The sequence below is a fragment of the Hemitrygon akajei genome, chromosome 20 (genome assembly GCF_048418815.1).
Source record: "Hemitrygon akajei chromosome 20, sHemAka1.3, whole genome shotgun sequence".
NCBI lineage: Eukaryota > Metazoa > Chordata > Chondrichthyes > Myliobatiformes > Dasyatidae > Hemitrygon > Hemitrygon akajei.
In genome coordinates, this window is record NC_133143.1 from 58,990,657 (window position 1) to 59,008,922 (window position 18,266).

General features: G+C 42.6%; 1 protein-coding gene and 1 long non-coding RNA gene across 3 annotated transcripts in view; one reads left to right on the top strand and one right to left on the bottom strand.

Moving 5' to 3' along the window:
- LOC140713824 (uncharacterized) overlaps positions 1-18,266 on the top strand; it is a 57,974-nt gene that overhangs the window by 1,886 nt on the left and 37,822 nt on the right. The window lies entirely within an intron of this gene.
- cfap90 (cilia and flagella associated protein 90) lies at positions 4,013-14,634 on the bottom strand. Its single transcript, XM_073024667.1, has 3 exons — positions 14,435-14,634; positions 9,412-9,528; positions 4,013-4,289 (listed from the first exon to the last, which is right to left on the bottom strand). The coding sequence occupies exons 1-3, from the start codon at positions 14,552-14,554 to the stop codon at positions 4,131-4,133; spliced, it is 396 nt and encodes a 131-aa protein (XP_072880768.1). The 5' UTR covers positions 14,555-14,634; the 3' UTR covers positions 4,013-4,130.

An 18,266-nucleotide genomic window follows, 5' to 3' on the forward strand; every position in this document is an offset into this window, starting at 1 on the left:
TCCAGACATCGATGGCGTATTACTGTTTGTTAAATACACAAGAGCACATCCAGTGAATATGTAATCTAGAGAGGATCATCAGTCAGTATTATTGAAGAAAGAAAACAAACACAGGATAAAATGCCACAGCTGCCATCTTGGGCTTGAACTGCATGATGGGATACTTGACATCCTGATGATTTTGATTCCACTTCACCATCTTTACCACTCCTACAATACATCCTACCGGAACTGAACTGAACTGAACCATTTTTTAATTCACTGCTGTGCAGAAGTTTACCAATTTAAAAAATAAACTCCAAATTCTGCCAACACGAGGAAATCTGCAGATGCTGGAAATTCAAACAACAACACACACAAAATGCTGGTGGAACACAGCAGGCCAGGCAGCATCTATAGGGAGAAGCGCTGTCGACGTTTCGGGCCGAGATCCTATTTGTCCATTAAAGGTTAATAATCAAGAGCAGAAACTGGAATATATCAAGTATAAAGAATGAGTAAACAGATTCTTTATACTTCAATAATTTCAAATTTGCATCCATTATATATTTTTTGTGTGGTTGTATTTTACTGATACGTTGTACTTGCTATCTTGTATGTGTGAGGACGAGGCCTCAGGCCGCAGCACTGCCTGCTTATAGCCACCAGGAGAGAGGCATTAAAGCCAGTGCACTCCGCTGAGGGTGGTGTCGCATGCCGCTCCCCCCCACCATCCCCCAGTATTCGCTCGGGCAAAGACAAGTGTATTGTGGTCTACTGCAGATTTTTGTGGCATTCATGGCTCAGATGGGGACTATTTTGTTTTTCCAGGGCTGTATCTTACTGATATCTTTATGTGTGTGCTATCTTGTGTGTGCTGTGTGACTGTCGGTGTTGTGTTTTGCACCTTGACCCCAGAGTAATGCTGTGTCATTTGGTTGTCTTGAATTAAAGTTTAAACTAACAATCCGAACAAAATTGAGAGATCACATTCACAAAGCAGTGTTTTCGTTTTTGTCAGTGTTTTCCAACAATCTTTTCTATTTGTATGGTTTGTTTTCTTGCAAAATGTTCACCACCTCCCAGTCTTTCAGACACTGCTTCCGCATCTCATTTCCCTAATCTGGCCAGTCCCCAATATCTTCTTCACTGCCGAACAATATGTCAAGCAAATGGGCTTAGGTGAGGCCACCCAGCCAGCATGGTTCTGTTTTTGAATGCAACGATGACAAGAGCAAATATTCTTCCTTCCTGATTCTATTGTGAGAGAACAGTTTATGTCCAATGGAATATTAATTAATAGGCCCCAAGGCTGCAGTGGAATTAGCAGAAATCCTCAAATCATCGCCCTTCTTGTTTGTGTGAGCGGATTTGCCCTGCCAATGAATTGCTGAGAGTACAGAGGGACGTAAAGAGCCTCTAGATTTAAATTCAGCAACTAAAATCTGCACCTGTAGACTGGGGGGGGGGGGGGGGGGGGGAGGGGGGAAGCAGAGTACAAGACTGACAGTTTTAATGTCTTAATTTCCATTTTAAATTTCAATTATTAGATAATTACTAAAAATATTTTCAGAAATTGTCAAAGGAGAGGTAAGTATTCACCTTGAGAAAGGAAGATGGAAAACTCATGTTTAACGTTCAGGTGTAACAAAGGAAAGAAACTGTTCAATGTTCTAAAACGGGTCCCCAACCTTCTGTTCTAGAGGCCAGTTCAATTAGTTTTATTTTAAGTGTCTTTAGTCATATGGAGATAGTTCATATTGACATTGATTACCAGGGCACTGTGCAGATTGTTGGTTTGTGCAAGCTAACCTAGACTGCCAGCGCAATCTAAAGGAGCAACTCACTGTCTCTTCAAACTTTGAACAGTCATTCTTAGCTCATAGCCTTCATCCTACAAGGTAATGTTGATGCACCATCAATAACTCACGCCGAGACTTAGGAAGTGAGATATCGGCTTTTATTGACTGAAGAACAACACTACATCCTGGGGAAAATGAGGGAGAGCAGCAGGCCACAGTCGCCTTTATACAGGGGTCTGTGGGAGGAGCCACAGGGGCAGTCAGCAGGGTCTTGGGAGGAGCCACAGGAGCAGTCAGACAGGTATATCTAGTTCACCACAAATGTCATCATTGACTTTGAGAAAGTGATGATTGAGAGTCACTAGGATTGCTTGTTCCATGTTGTTAGAGCAGCACCTGCTACATCTCTGACTCTATAAGAGACGGGACACTAGATGATTAGAAAGCAGGAAGTCAGAAGAGCAAAAGATGATGATAATGTGCCTAGAATCCCGAGGCCCTGTGCACAAGACTTCCCTTGACTAAAGAGCTGTGGAACTCCAATCTCATGAATCCTTGTGATGATGGTACAACCTCCAGGCCACGAGGCAATTGACAATCAGAAAAATTGCCAGTCAATTTCTTCAAGGTGAGATGTTGCTTTCAACAGGATGATTGACACATCTTAAACCACTTCTAGTGGCATTGGTTAAATTAAGTGATAAATACCGGCATGGACACTGCAGAGAAACTGCTGTTTCTCTTTTGAATAGTTACATAAGTTTTTAAAAATGTATGCACCCTTCGAAAGAACAGTCTAGATTCGGTGTACCATTTACAAATTTGAATGTTAATACTGACACTCTGGTGCAGTACTTAAGTGCTGACCTGTTGAAACTGGCAAGTGCTGAGAGTGGAATTTAAGTGCAGAAGCAAGGTAAATCCCTCTTCTCTCTGTAACACACACCAAATGCTGCAGGAACTCAGCAGGTCAGGCAGCATCTATGGAAAAATAGCTGAAGGGACTTGGCTCAAAACTTCGACTGTTTACTCCTTTCCGTGAGTGCTGCCTGACCTGCTGAGTTCCACCAGCACTGTGCGGGTGTTGCTTGGATTTGCAGATTTCCTCTTGCTTGAAGAATGGTTAAATTGCGTCTCTCAGTGTGTGGCTCCCCCGTGTCTTTTCACGGTGATGTCCTTTTTGAGTATAGGAGAGCTAACAATCTGGCATCCGATTGCTCATAAATCAAGTCCAGAATGTTGGGTGGAAGTCCAGAGCCCTAGCACAGGCCCAGAACTGGGGCCACGGTCTAGTGTGTGGGCCAGAGGTGCAGCCAGAACACGCTCACTGGAAGACATACACTGAGTGGTCACTTTAGTAGGTACCTCCTGTGCCTAATAAAATGGCCACTGAGTTTAGGCTCGTGGTCTGGTGCTGCTGTAGCCCATCCACTTCGAGGCTCAACACGTTGTACGTTCAGGAATGTTCTTCTGCACACCACTGTTGTAACCCATAGCTATTTGAGTTACTGTTGCCTTCCTATCAATTCGAACTTGTCCAGCCGTTCTCCTCTAACCTGTGTCATTAACAAGACGATTTCGCGAATAGAACTGCTTCTCACTGGATTTTTTTTTAAAATTGCACCATTTTCTGTAAACTCTAGAGACTGTTGTGCGCAAAAATCCGAGGAGATCAGCAGTTTCTGAGATACTCAAATCACCCCACCTGGCACCAACATTCATTCCACAGTCAAAGTCACTTAGATTACATTTCTTCCCCATTCTGATGTTTGGTTTGAATTTTTTGACCATGTCTGCATGCTTTTATGCATTGAGTTGCTGCCACGTAATTAGATATTTGTATCTAATAAAGTGGCCACTATTATTCCCATGTGTAATATGTTCAAAAAAGTCAATTATAAGTGCATTTGGTTATCATTTAGACTAACAGTGAATGATTCTGAATATCATACAACAATAGAACCAAAGTCAAAAGATGCCGGATTATCAGTTTTCCTGAAGTGGCTGAGAAGGATTGAGGAGAATTTTATTTTTGATTATGAGCACTATGTAATATTTTATATAGTCTACTTAGTTAATTCACTTCCATACACTAATCACCATGTTTAGTGCTAATAACCAGGGAGATTAATTTCTTACAGATCTGTTAATAGATAAAGTGCAAGAAGCATTTTTCACCATGTAGATTAGATGCAAATAATATACATGAAGAACATTCCCAGTCAAGTGTGTAAAGTTCCAATTTTTAATTAGGAATTCTCTACAATAAAAAAAGAGAGAGATACATTTATTTAAAATTTCAGCTGCATTGAAGCAATAATCAATCTGATGTTACTCCCGTGTTTCTTTTTATTCCTGATTCTCTTCCAGATTGTTAGCAATGCCATTTCTTCTGTAAAATTCTGTTTGCACTCGGGCAACTCTGACAAAAGTACGATTGGTTTGCTCGAGTTGGGGACGATTACCATAGAGTGATGATGATAAGACTGGAATTGTTCGAGCTTTCTCCTGCGTGACACACAAAGCAGATGTTGCTGAAAAGTGTTTGAAACTGTGACACCCAAACAAAAAGTGCTTAGAGTAGTTCAATGAAGCAGAATGAAAGGGAGAGTTTAGTTATTTCATGCAATTTCAGATCTTTCTCCCAATTTACATATTTTATTCAGAAACATTGATTTCTTAACTAATTCCCTTTGTTGCCTCAGTAAAATTATCTTACTGTTTAAAGATTATACAGCCCTTCTAAATAAAATTATTTTCTCTGAAAGATGTGAAATACAAGAACATCACTGCTACATTTATCATGGCTGACTAAATTTCTCAAAGGATAATACGTATTTATTTTCTGAACTGTATATTAAAGAAAGTTTCATCCTCATTACCTGAACAACAAACTAATCATCCCTCGATTTGTAGAAGCATTTCTATTCATTCCAATTCTGAAAGATCAACCACTGAGGCAGGAGTAAAAACTGAACCAGATGCTGCTACTTTACACTTTCAAGTGTATCCCACCACTCTTTAAATCTTTGATTGCCACCACCTTCCTACTCCAAACCCCTACCCCTCAACTTCCCTTCGCACTCATCGCCCTGGAAATTTGCTTGTGAAAAACTTGCATCACTTATTCTAAAGTATTTTAATAGTTTAATGGCCATAAGGTACAGGAGCAGCATTAGACCATTTGGCCCATTGAGTCTGTTCCACCATTTCATCATGACTGATCCATTTCTCTCTGAGCCACCATCTCCTGCCTTCCCCCTGTATCCCTTCATGCCCTGACTAATCAAGAATCTATCAACCTCTGCCTTAAATATATCCAATTACTTGGCCTCCAGAGTTACCAATTTTATACTTGAAAATTTTGACTGTTTGGGTGACAATGGTGCAAAAATGGCTGGACATACGAGATAAATAAACAAGTCAATACATCAAAAACAAAACTAACTTTAACTTCATGCTGCCTTTCCAGAGTTCAAGCCACACATTATCTTGAACACAGATTCTGCCACATTAAAAAATACCACCACCAGTGCATTTATTCAAATAATCTAGTACAGTAATAACAGATGCTGAATTCTTGTTACAGGCTATTTCTGTGATACTAGTTGATGCTTTGCTGAAAATAATTCTTTGAGGTCGTTAAAAATCTACAACAGCAATATCAGAATCAGTTTCAATATCAACAGCATATGTTGTGAAATTTGTACATTCTAACATAGAAAAATAAACATTGTGAATTATAGCGAGAAATAGATATATAAAATCAAATAATTAGTGCAAAAAAAAAAGTGAGGTAATGTTCGTAGATTCAATATCCATTCAAAAATCTGATGGCAAAGGGGAAGAAGCTGTTCCTGATTCATTGAGTGTGTGTCTCCAGGCCAGCTGTTGTGGGTTTGCCCAAAGTTTAAAACTTCAAGAGGCAGCACAGCAGTGTAAGTAAGGCTATTACAGTTACAGCATCCAGATTCAATTCCTCCACTGGCGGTAAGAAGTTTATATGTTCTCCCCGTGACCCATGGGCTTCTTCAGAGTTTTCTGGTTTCCTTCACCATTTCAGAGATGCATGAGTTAGTAGGTTAATTGGTCATATGGGTATAATTGGGCAGCGTGGTCCCTTTGGGCTGTGTCTCTAAATAAGATCCAGCTGCTCATGGGCATGACCATGGTGGTGAGAACAGAAAGCACCAGGGATAAGGACGGCTGCAAAGGAGGATGGAGACAGAACGTAGAACAGTACAGCACAGTACCCTTTGGCCCATGGTGTGTTGATTCAACCCTTCCCTCCTTCACAGCCCAGAGATGGGGGAGGAAGAGGAGAAGAAAGGCTCTCGGCAAGAACCCATATTTGAACAGTGCTCATGGACCTTCTCTCAATTCCTCCGTTTCCGCCGCATCTTCCCTTCCTCCACCATCGACTCTGCCCTCAAACGCATCTCTCCCATTTCACGCACATCTGCCCTCACCCCACCCTCCCGCCACCCCACTCGGGATAGGGTTCCTCTTGTCCTCACCTACCACCCCACCAGCCTCCATATCCAACATATAATTCTCTGTGACTTCCGCCATCTCCAACGGGATCCCACCACCAAGCACATCTTTCCCTCCCCCCCCCACCACCAGTTTCTGCTTTCCGCAGGGATCATTCCCTATGCAACCCCCTTGTCCATTTGTCCCCCACATCCCTTCCCACCGATCTCCCTCCTGGTACTTATCCTTGTAAGCGGAACAAGTGCTACACCTGCCCTTACACTTCCTCCCTCACCACCATTCAGTGTCCCAGACAGTCCTTCCAGGTGAGGCGACACTTCACCTGTGAGTCGGCTGGTGTGATATACTGTGTCCGGTGCTCCTGGTGTGGCATTCTATATATTGGTGAGACCCGACACAGACTAGGAGACCGTTTCACTGAACACCTACACTCTGTCCGCCAGAGGAAGCAGGATCTCCCAGTGGCCACACATTTTAATTCCACGTCCCATTCCCATTCTGATATGTCAATGCATGGCCTCCTCTACTGTCGCGATGAAGCCACACTCAGGTTGGAGGAACAACACCTTGTATTCCGTCTGGGTAGCCTCCAACCTGATGGCATGAAAATTGATTTCTCTAACTTCCATTAATGCCCCTCCTCCCCTTCTTACCCCATCCCTAATATATATATATATTTTTTTCTCTCTGTCCCTCTCACAATAACTCCTTGCCTGTTCTCCGTCTTCCTCGGTTGCTCCCCTCCCCCTTTCTTTCTTCCAAGGCTTTCTGTCCTATGATACTGCCCCTTCTCCAGCCTTGTATCCCTTTTGCCAATCCACCTCCCAGCTCTAGGTTTCATCCCTGCCCCTCCTGTCTTCTGTCATTTTGGGTCTCCCCTCCCCCTCCCACGTTCAAATCTCTTACTATCGCTTTTTTCAGTTAGTCCTGACGAAGGGTCTCGACCCGAAACATCGACTGTACTTCTTCCTGTAGATGCTGCCTGGCCTGCTGCGTTCCACCAGCATACTGTGTGTGTTGTTTGAATAGTGCTCGTGGACCATTTCTACTTTAACTTCACTGAAGGGCAACATGTGCTTCAATAAAAAGTACTATCCTAACAGGCATTGCCAAATACAGATAGATTTGTTAAGTATTTTCAAGAGCCACCATCATCATCATTATGTGCTGTAGGCTATCATGGTGATTGTTCTGCAGAGAGTTCTTCACCATTGCCTTCCTCTGGGCAGTGTCACTACAAGATGGGTGACCCCAAACATTCAGAGCTTTTATTTTACTGTGACTCGCCCTGCCCAATTAACACTGAGAATTCAGGCATTCTCGGAGAGTGGTCGAACAAGGGGCTACTGTGCTAAAATGAGGGATTCCAGACTAATAAAAAGAAACTCAAGAATGGGTAGTTATATGAGAATCACGTTGGTGTCGAAAAGTGACTCCGTAATTCTTCTCCATTCTCCCACTTGCTCACCTGATTTTGAACAGCTTAGACAGGGGAACACTTAATAAGAATTTTTCAAAATCATTACAAGCCATTTGGCATAAATTCAGTCAGTAAAGAACTTTATTAAATAGTGAACATTTCTGTTCGTATTCATCGTTGTTGCTGATGCGATTAAATACAATGGGCAATGGTAAGGTGATTGGTGACAGACAGACATACTTTATTGATCCCGAGGAAAATTGGGTTTCGTTACAGCTGCGCCAACCAAGAATAGTGTAGAAATATAGCAATATAAAACCATAAATAATTAAATAATAATAAGTAAATTATGCCAAGTGGAAATAAGATCAGGACCAGCCTATTGGCATAGGGTGTCTGACACGCCGAGGGAGGAGTTGTAAAGTTTGATGGCCACAGGTAGGAATGACTTCCTATGACGCTCTGTGTTACATCTCAGTGGAATGAGTCTCTGGCTGAATGTACTCCTGTGCCTATCCAGTACATTATGGAGTGGATGGGAGTCATTGTCCAAGATGGCATGCAACTTGGACACTTCCTCATTGGACATGGTTCTATAGGAGAGTGGAGGAGGTTTACAGGGGATCTGAGGGTGTTTTTCCTGCTAGAGTGTTGTTAGATTCTGAATAACTGTGCCACAGTAGCTGGTGAAGACAGGGACTGAAAATTTTCAAGTATGTTCAGTTCTGAGCAAAAGTCTTGGGTATATATCTAGGTTGCCTAAGACTTTTGCACAATACTGTAGTAATTTTATGTATTGCACCACACTGTGCTGTGGGGGGAAAAAAATTCACGACATGTGTGGGTGATGATAAACCTGTTTCTGATATGGGTCTCTATTGTGGAAGAGGACAGGAAGAGGGGAATCATGGTTGGAAAAGGGGAAGGAAGAGTGGAGGGAGCGGAAAGCACCAGAGAGGCATTCTGTAAAGATCAATAAACCATTTGTTTGGAATCAAATGACACTGCCTGGTGTCTCAGAGCTGGGTGTTTCTGCACCCACGCCAAGTCCTACCCTTGGCAGTCCATCTCTGCCACCTGTCCCACACCCCTTCCGTAGCGCTCCAAGTTGACAAATTTTTATTGAGATACAGTGCATAATAGGCCTCTCTGGCCCTTTGAGCCACAATGGCCAGCAACCCCCGATTTAATCCCATCCTAGTCACGGGACTTTTTACAATGACCAATTAACCTACCAACCAGTACGTCTTTTGGCATGTGGGGGGAAACGGGAGCACCTGGAGGAAACCCAAGCAGTCATGGGAAGAACATACAAACTCCTCACAGATAGCAGCGGAACCAAATACAGTACTGTGCAAAAGATACAGGCACCTTAGCTGCATATACTGTATGAGCCTAAGACTTTCGCACAACACCGAAGGGGAACACTTGAAGACTAATGATCAAGCACTGGTCAATAGAATTGGTACAGAAGAGTACTTGGCAGTGATTCAAAGAACCTGTTCCTGTGCTGGACAATGCCATGATTCTGTAAACAAACAATTGTTTACCAGAACAATATTAAAGAATGGGAAAAAGATTGCTTGTTTACAGCATTCCTTCTGGGCACTATCATTTGAAAAGCCAATTTTCCTGAAGGTTAGATAATACCAATTCACCGAGGCACAATAACTCTGATAGCGGTGTCCATTTTAACAGAGCAAAACTGTAACATACCTCTGCATTCACATTTAGACCTTGGCTGTGGCTGTATTCTCGATCATCACGATGAATTTTATTATTATATCCTTGTTGCACTTTAAAAACCTGATCATAAATCAGCACCGATACTTCCTAAAAGGAAAACAAAATACCTTAACAACTATAGAAAGACCTTGTTCAGTCATAAATATAGAAGAACTTCAATTTACTTTATACTCTCTGACTTTGTTGCTGTGGTGTTGAAAGGAAATATTTGTTTTCTTACAAATCTCTCCCTTCCACTCTAAACTGCCTTTCTGTGGGCTGGAATTCCCTCAAAGCTGCTCCTGTTGCTGTGTGTTATCGTAACTCCAATCAATAGTGCAGCTGAAACCTAAACGATTCACATGAACAAGGCTTCCACATGTTCAATGAAATTTGGGGTATCTAATGCTGTGGTTTGGTTAATAATCTGGTAATTCAGAAACCAGGACTGATATCTAAACTAAAGATTATATCACACTACTATTGCTGGGAAATTTAAATTCAGTCAATTACAGAATGAAATGAAAACAGTAGGCATCTGTTATAATTAATTATTTAATATAGGGTGTATGTGGAGAGGATGTTTCCTATGGTGGTGGAGTCTAGGACTATAGCGCACAGTCTGAGAATATGACATCCCTTTGGATCAGATGAGGAGAAATTTCTTTAGACAGAGAATTGTGAGTTTGTGAAATTCATTGTCACAGACAGTTGTGGAGGCTAAGTTATTGGGTATATTTAAAGCAGAGGTTGATAGATTCATGACTAGTCAGGTCAACAAAGTTTACAGAGAGAAGGCAGGAGAATGGGGTTGAGAGGATTAATAAAGCAGCCATGATAGAATAGTGGAGCAAGATTGATGGACCAAGTGGCTCTATGTCTTGTGAACAATGAAACCACTGCCGTAAAAACTACCTGCTTCATTAATGTGTTTTTCAGAAAGCACAGAGCCAATAAGGCCTACAAGACTCCAGATCCACTGCAATATGGTGTATAACTTTCTCCAGTGAAATATTGGGAACTCCAAAGTCACCGGGATCTCCATATCTCCTTAAGGGATTTCATCCTCCTCCCTAGCCAGTACTTTAGCTTGATTAGACTGTCAACATTTTGGTTTAGTAAGTCCAAGATGAATTTTCACTAAAATAGTTCCGTATATTTACAAAGCGCTTCCATCTGCTCTCTGATGTGGGACATGCAGTTACTCAGTTCATAACAAAGGCAGTGTAAAAGAGATGAGTAAGGAAGGCAATGGCAGAAATTCTGGGCACAGCATTCCAAACATCTAGATTTTCTGGTAGTGTCCAAGGACTAAAAGTTCCCAATTTTAGACCCTTGTTTAATGAAGAAAGATGCTGGGATAAACCCAGTGCCTATACACTGTTTACTTTGACCTTAGAGCAAGGAAACGTTTTAGAACAATGATCAGAGACAGGATTAGCAGTCACTTGGTCAAATGTGATAGCTTGGAGAAAGCCAGCATAAAGTTATTTTCTGATGATACAGTAGTAAAGACATTTCCATAAGACCCAGGAGCGGAATTGAGCCATTTGGCCCATCAAGTCTGCTTAGCCATTCCATCATGGTTGACTTATTGTCCTTCTCAACCCCATTCCCCTGCCTTCTGACACCCTGATTAATCAAGAACCTATCAACTTAAATATACACAATAACTAAGTTCATGAGACAGACAGACAGACAGACATACTTTATTGATCCCAAGGGAAATTGGATTTCATTACAGCCGCACCAAGAATAGTGAAGAAATACAGCAATATAAAACCATAAATAATTAAATAATAATAAGTTAATCATGTCAAGTGGAAATAAGTCCAGGACCAGCCTATTGGCTCAGGGTGTCTGACACTCTGAGGGAGGAGTTGTAAAGTTTGATGGCCACAGGCAGGAATGACTTCCTATGACGCTCAGTGTTACATCTCGGTGGAATGAGTCTCTGGCTGAATGTACTCCTGTGCCTAACCAGTACATTATGGAGTGGATGGGAGTCATTGTGCAAGATGGCATGCAACTTGGACAGCATCCTCTTTTCAGACACCACCGTCAGAGAGTCCAGTTCCACCCCCACAACATCACTGGCCTTATGAATGAGTTTGTTGATTCTGTTGGTGTCTGCTACCCTCAGCCTGCTGCCCCAGCACACAACAGCAAACATGATAGCACTGGCCACCACAGACTCATAGAACATTCTCAGCATCATCCGGCAGATGTTAAAGGACCTCAGTCTCCTCAGGAAATAGAGACAGCTCTGCCCCTTCTTGTAGACAGCCTCAGTGTTCTTTGACCAGTTCAGTTTATTGTCAATTTGTATCCCCAGGTAGTTGTAATCCTCCACCATGTCCACACTGACCCCTTGGATGGAAACAGGGGTCAGCGGTGCCTTTGCCCTCCTCAGGTCCACCACCAGCTCCTTAGTCTTTTTCACATTAAGCTGCAGATGATTCTGCTCACACCATGTGACAAAGTTTCCCACGGTAGCCCTGTACTCAGCCTCTTTTTTTTTATTTGTAAAGGTGCCGCATTAAGATTACAAAATGTACTGGGTACAGTCCAGTCCATCCCTCCCCACTATTGAGCACATCTACAAGGAATATTGTCAAAGGAGGTACAGGAGCCTCAGGTCCCACACCACCAGCTTTAGGAACAGTTATTACCTTCAACTATCAGACTCTTAAACCAGAAGGGATAACTTTACTCAACTTCACTCACCCCAACATTGAACTGTTCCCACCATCTATGAACTCCCTTTCAGAGACTCTACAACTGATGTTCTCGATATCTGTTGCTTATTTATTATTATGATTCTGTTTCTCTCCTCTCTTTTAGTATTTGCACAGTTTGTTGACTTCTGCACAGTGGTTCTTTACCCGTCTTTGTTGTGTGTGGTTTTCACTGACTGTACTGTGTATCTTTGTATTTACTATGTAGTCGCACAAGGCAATGAATCTCGAAATAGTAAATTGTGACATATATGTATTAATAAATTCATAGATTAAAGGGGGCTGTCATGGGAAAGATGGCTAATTGGCTACATAACAGGAAATAACAGTAGTAGTAAAAGCTTGCTTAGTGGGAGAAATGCACAGGCGAGTTCCCCAGAGAGTAGGTATATAATCAAACATTAATGATTTGTGCTCTCCAAATAAACAAAATTCACAAAACCAGAAATATCGTGAAATGTAAAGTACAGAATGGTAGAGTTGAAGGAGACATATTGAAGGTGGAGGTAGTTAGGTTCTTGATTAGGCAGGGCGTGAAAGGGTTCATGGAGAAGGCAGGAGAATGGCCTGATTCTGCTCCTATCTCTGATAATGAGGCTTGCGGAATGGGCAAAGAGGTGACAAATAAATAATATGATTACATTTTAGGAAGAAAAATATTTTAAAAAATCAATATAAAGTAGATGGTAAAATTTGAAAAGGTGTTCAAAAACAGAAATCAGGAATATATGTGCAAAGTTCTTTTTCCAGAGTTGCAGGCACATAAAGAAAGTGGTTAAGTATATCTTGATATCCTGAGCTTTATAAGGCATAGAATACCACAAGGAAATCACAATGAATTTTCATTAAACACTTGCTCAGCCAGAACTGGACTACAATTCCCAGGTGAATCTCAGGTTTCAGGAAAGATATAATGATTTTGGAGAGGGTGCAAAAGAAATTTAGTTTAGTTATTTCAGAGATGAGGGACTTTGGTTAAGTGAAGAGACTGAAAGAAATAGAATTGATTCTCCTTGCAAAAGAAGGGGATTTGACACAGGCAGTTACAATTATTAAGAGTGCAGAAAGTGGATCCCAAGAAATTGTTCCCTGTAGCTGAAGGATCAAGAACTCAAAAACATTGAATGCAAGTATATACAATCTTAAGACGCAATAGAAAGACTAAAGAAACTCTTTTACCAGGGTGGAAGTGTCTAAGTCTTAGTGGGAATAGATTTAAATTGGGGAGGAGTAGTTTGAAAATAATGTACAAGGTAAGGTCTTTTTACACATGTAAAAAACGCCCTGCCGGGGAGGTGATGGAAACAGATCGGACGATGACATGGGCATATGAATAGGTTGGGAGGGAGGGTGGAAATATGCCTTCACTGAAGGAGGTGCAAGGTGCTCTGCCCTCCGCCAGCCTGCAGGACACCATTTTGCAAGGTGTACTGCCTGCTTAGCCTGGTGATCAGGGTCAGGTGAAGCCATGGGAGCAGGTGGTGGATGGTTGTATGAGCAGCGGGTGCAGGTCACAAATCCTGGTTCGGCAGCCACTGACACCAGGCTGACAATCTCTGAAGAGTATTGATAGTGGCCGGGATCACCATCTTGTAAAGACACTGCCCAGAAGAAGGCAATGGCAAACCACCTCTGTAAAATAAATGCCAGGAACAATCATGGTCATGGAAAGGCCATTATCGCCCACACCATACGAAATGGAACATTACGAACAATATGAATAGGCGGAAGTGGACGGGTATATACCATGTGCAGGCAGATGGAATTATTTAACTGGGCATCATGGTCAGCACAGACATTTTGGGCCGAATGGCCCATTCCTATTGCTGTACTGTTTTATGTTTAAGTAACTGGCCGGAACACAAAGGCAATTTAAAAAAAATTGTAATGAGCAAGTAAGGTCTGAAAATGTACTGCCAAGGGGTAGTAATGAAGGCAAATTCAACTCTGGTATCGCACTGGATAAGTATCTAAAAAGAAAGAATTCGCTAGAGGGAGAGGAAGAGTGCCCAGCTGCTCTTGTTGCTCAAGACCACACGAAATGTAACATTCGGAACGAATTTCCGGAGGTGAAAGTAGATTTAATAATAACCTGAAGACAGAAATGGGATAAATTGAGAGGTGTGTGTGGGGGGGGGGGGTGGACAATTAGAGTGCCTTACTAAAGAACCTATTTCAAAGACGTAATTTATCGTTAGCAGTCGACTAAGCAGCGTGTTGAGATCATGGCTGTCTAGCAACAGTGAGAGAGAGAGAGAGGCGGAACCAGCACTCACTTTCTTCTGATTACCAAAGTAAGTGATCTCATTGGGGTCCCGTTTCTCGGGGATGAAGCTGAAGGCGGACAGTGCAGACAGCGGTGTGTTCTTGTCGATGCGCTTGCTGATCTCGGTCATGTCCTCCAATTTACTGGAGGGAAGCGGGCTTCGTGCGCCGGTTTCCGGCGTCTTCTCGTTGCTAGGTTTACCAAGCTACAGCCACCGCGCCGACTTGCGGCTCAGCGCCACCCGGATCGCCTGCCTCCGCCCTCCGCCCGCTGGGACCCCACCTGGGTGTTGTACCTTTACGTCCACAGCAGCCACGTGTATGTACAGCAAACCTTTCCCAGTGCTTTTATCTTGCAGAAAGGGACCTTTGCTCATGGGGGGGGGGGGGGGGAGAAGAGAATAAATGGGTAAGTAAAAATTTCTTCAAAGTTCTTACGAAGCAAAATATGAAAAGGCGTTCATAGTAGAACAGAGAAACACAACAGGAATCAATGAAAAGACAGAAAGACTGACAAACAGCCAATGCGCAAAAGAAGGCGAACTGTACAAATACTGAGAGCATATGCGTTGTAGAGCCCTTGAAAGTGAGTGTAGGTTGTGGAATCAGTTCAGAGTTGAGGTGAGTGAAGCTACCCCACGCTGGTGTTCAGGACCCTGGTAGTAACCGTTCCCGAACCTGATGGTGTGGGACCTAAGGCTCCTGTAACTCCTTACCGATGGCAGCAGCGAGAAAGGGAGGCGCTTAAAGATGAATGCACAAAAATTCATCCTCATCGTCTTCTTGTAAAGTTAAAGTTTTTTTTACACACTGGTTGAACACCCAAGTTTGTGTGGTCTTTCACTGATTCTACTATGGTTCTTATTCTGTTATGGATTTATTGAGTACGTCAGCAGGAAGATGAATTTCAGGGTTGTATATGGTGAGATATATGTAGGTACTTTCGTAATAAATTTACTTTGACCTTTCATGGTTGGCAGACGAACATAAGGCGCATTACGGCCATCTACTGAGGTGGAGTGTGGAGCAAAGAGATATATTCCCCCTCCCCCCCCAAAAAAAATCAAATAATATCAAAATATAAATCTGTTTAGAAAGTCAAATACACAATTAGATACATTACAATGACAGTGATATCCTAGCAAACTTTCCATGTTAAACTGTATTTGATCCAAAGACCTCAATTTTGCAATTAGATGTTCCCTTTGCTTTTCCAAATTAACTGCACTCAAAACAATTTATGCTGCACTGTTTCATGATAAGTCCACTCTTTACAGATGCCCTATCATTGCATCCTAATTCTAAACAAGAAATTATTCACCTAGTGTATCCAATATATAAGTGTGCAAGTATAACATCTTCCCTCTTTTTTTTATACCCATCTCCTAGACGAGTTCCCAACATCCTCTGCATTTGTATAAACACCGTCCCTTCCTTGTCCCAACTTTGTTGCCACAGTAATCAAATAGATTTTTTTATTTATAGCTTTCACCTCCCCTTAAAACAAAGGCTACATCCTTGATTTTAAGTGATTGCTAGACTAGAATGTCTGCCACTTGGTTTCCTTCAACCCCAAGATGGGCAGGGTTAGGATAAGAAATGGGAACACAAGCCTGGACCCTGCAGCCTCAACAGATGCTGTCCAATTTCAAAAAAAAGATTTCCTGGCTTGCGGTTTGAAGTATCTGTTTTTATAGATGTCAAAATTGAGAATAAATCAAAGCATAGAAGTACATATTCAAGATTACATCTTCTGAAGTATGTTTTTAACCCATTCCATGGCTAAAATGATAGCAACCATCTCAGATGTGAATACTAATACTTTGATAATCTTTTCTTAATAATCACCTAAAACTTTGGAAGATAAACAGAAACATCTGAGTGAACTTCCACTGGACCTCTTGAACCATATGTAAGAAACCATAATGTCCAGCTTGCATATGTTGCTGAGCTTCCTGTGCCACTAATATACAATCAGTCTTCATCTTGGTCTTTTCATGAAGGCTTAAATCAACCATATTTACTTACTGCCCATTATGCCGCTAGCATTTAGGGCAGCAATGAAGGTCCTCCATCTCTGGTGGTGTTCAAAGGCTTCCTTCATCATGTCAGTAGCTTCCTTCAGGTTTTCACTTTTGTCAGCCATGCAAGTTCCAGGTGAAGTCCCAGGAATTCTGTCACACATCAGATGTAGAAGGGTTCTTCTTTGCTGTTCCCGCAACAAATTTGTTTCACCAGTCAATGTTGTTGGCATTGAGCTGAACCCACGAACCCAGAGGACTGGTGGACCACTCTTAGTCTGGCCTCTACCCTTTGACCTGTTTGGCATGGGTGACCCTACCAAGAGCCAAAGCATAAAAGCCCTGACTCCAGCCAACATAGTTCTCCAGGTCATTAAGGCACGCAAGCCTCCAAACCCAGCGACAAGGTCGTGGCCCTTTCGGAGGAAATCAACTATAAGCAAAGGGAAAAAGCATGGACGAGCAACAGAAAGGGGTAGATTGAAACCATATTCCCCCTCAGACAACCCAAGGTTTTATGCCCATTCATCTCCCATCCACCTAAAACTGACCTTACAAATGCACTCTCAACACACTTCCAATGTTGCCAATATTAGATGACCATCTTTATATCCCCAGAACCCAATGAACCATTCCTAACTGTGAGCTGAATGGATGTAAATGCACGTCACCCACTTCTATCAGTAATGCCAAAATTGGGGATGATTTCATAGCACCGCAACAAAATCTCAATGCTCAAGCTTGAACTCTATCTAGGGCAGAGGTTCCCAACCTCTCTTATGCCATGAACCAATACCATTAAGCAAGGGTGGGGGGGGGGGTCTACAGACCCCAGGTTGGGAATCCCTGATCTGGAGGTTTCAAGACTGCTGGTGAGGCTGACCCATAACCCACACATCCATAAACAAAGACAGAACTGGTTAGAGCAATATGCATTTAAGTGACCTCCTACTAGCGCGTGGCCTAGTGGGCAAAGCATCAGACTAGTAACCTGAAGGTCAATGGTTCGAGCCTCGGCTGAGGCAGCGTGTTTGTGTCCTTGAACAAGGCACTTAACCACACATTGCTCTGTGACGTCACCAGTGCCAAGCTGCATGGGTCCTAGTGCCCTTCCCTTGGACAACATCGGTGGCGTGGAGAGGGGAAGGCCTGCAGCTTGGGCAACTGCCGGTCTCCCATACAACCCTGCCCAGGCCTGCGCCCTGGAAACTCCAGGCGCAGATCCATGGTCTCTCGAGACCGACGGATGCCACCACCACTAACACTAAGTTAGTGTTAGTCCTGACGAAGGGTCTGGGCCTGAAACGTCGATAGTGCTTCTCCTTATAGATGCTGCCTGGCCTGCTGTGTTCCACCAGCATTTTGTGTGTGTTGTTTGAATTTCTAGCATCTGCAGATTTCCTCGTGTAAGCTCACTAAGACCTTTTTTACAGTTCTCTTGAACTGTACTCAGTCAGATGCACCTTCCACATTAGCCTTGTGTTCATCCACATACCTAGAAATTTTACCACTGCCATAAATACAAGAGATGGTGCAGATAGAAATCCAAAGCAAAACACACAAAATGCTGGAGCAACTCTGCAGGTCAGGTAACCTCAAGGTTGTGGTCCTCTTGGCGGTAGGGTGTTGGAAAGCATATAATTTTACGGTTGTTTCTGTATGTTAGCACTCAATCCTGATTTTAAAAGTTGGTGGTAGGTGAGTGATGGGCAGTGTTGAGGCTGGCAGAGTGCCGGTAATGTGGTTTGAAGAGAACTTACCTGATTACAGTTAAGGTTATTGAACTATTTCTGCCGCGCTGTGCACAAGTTCAAGAGCTGTA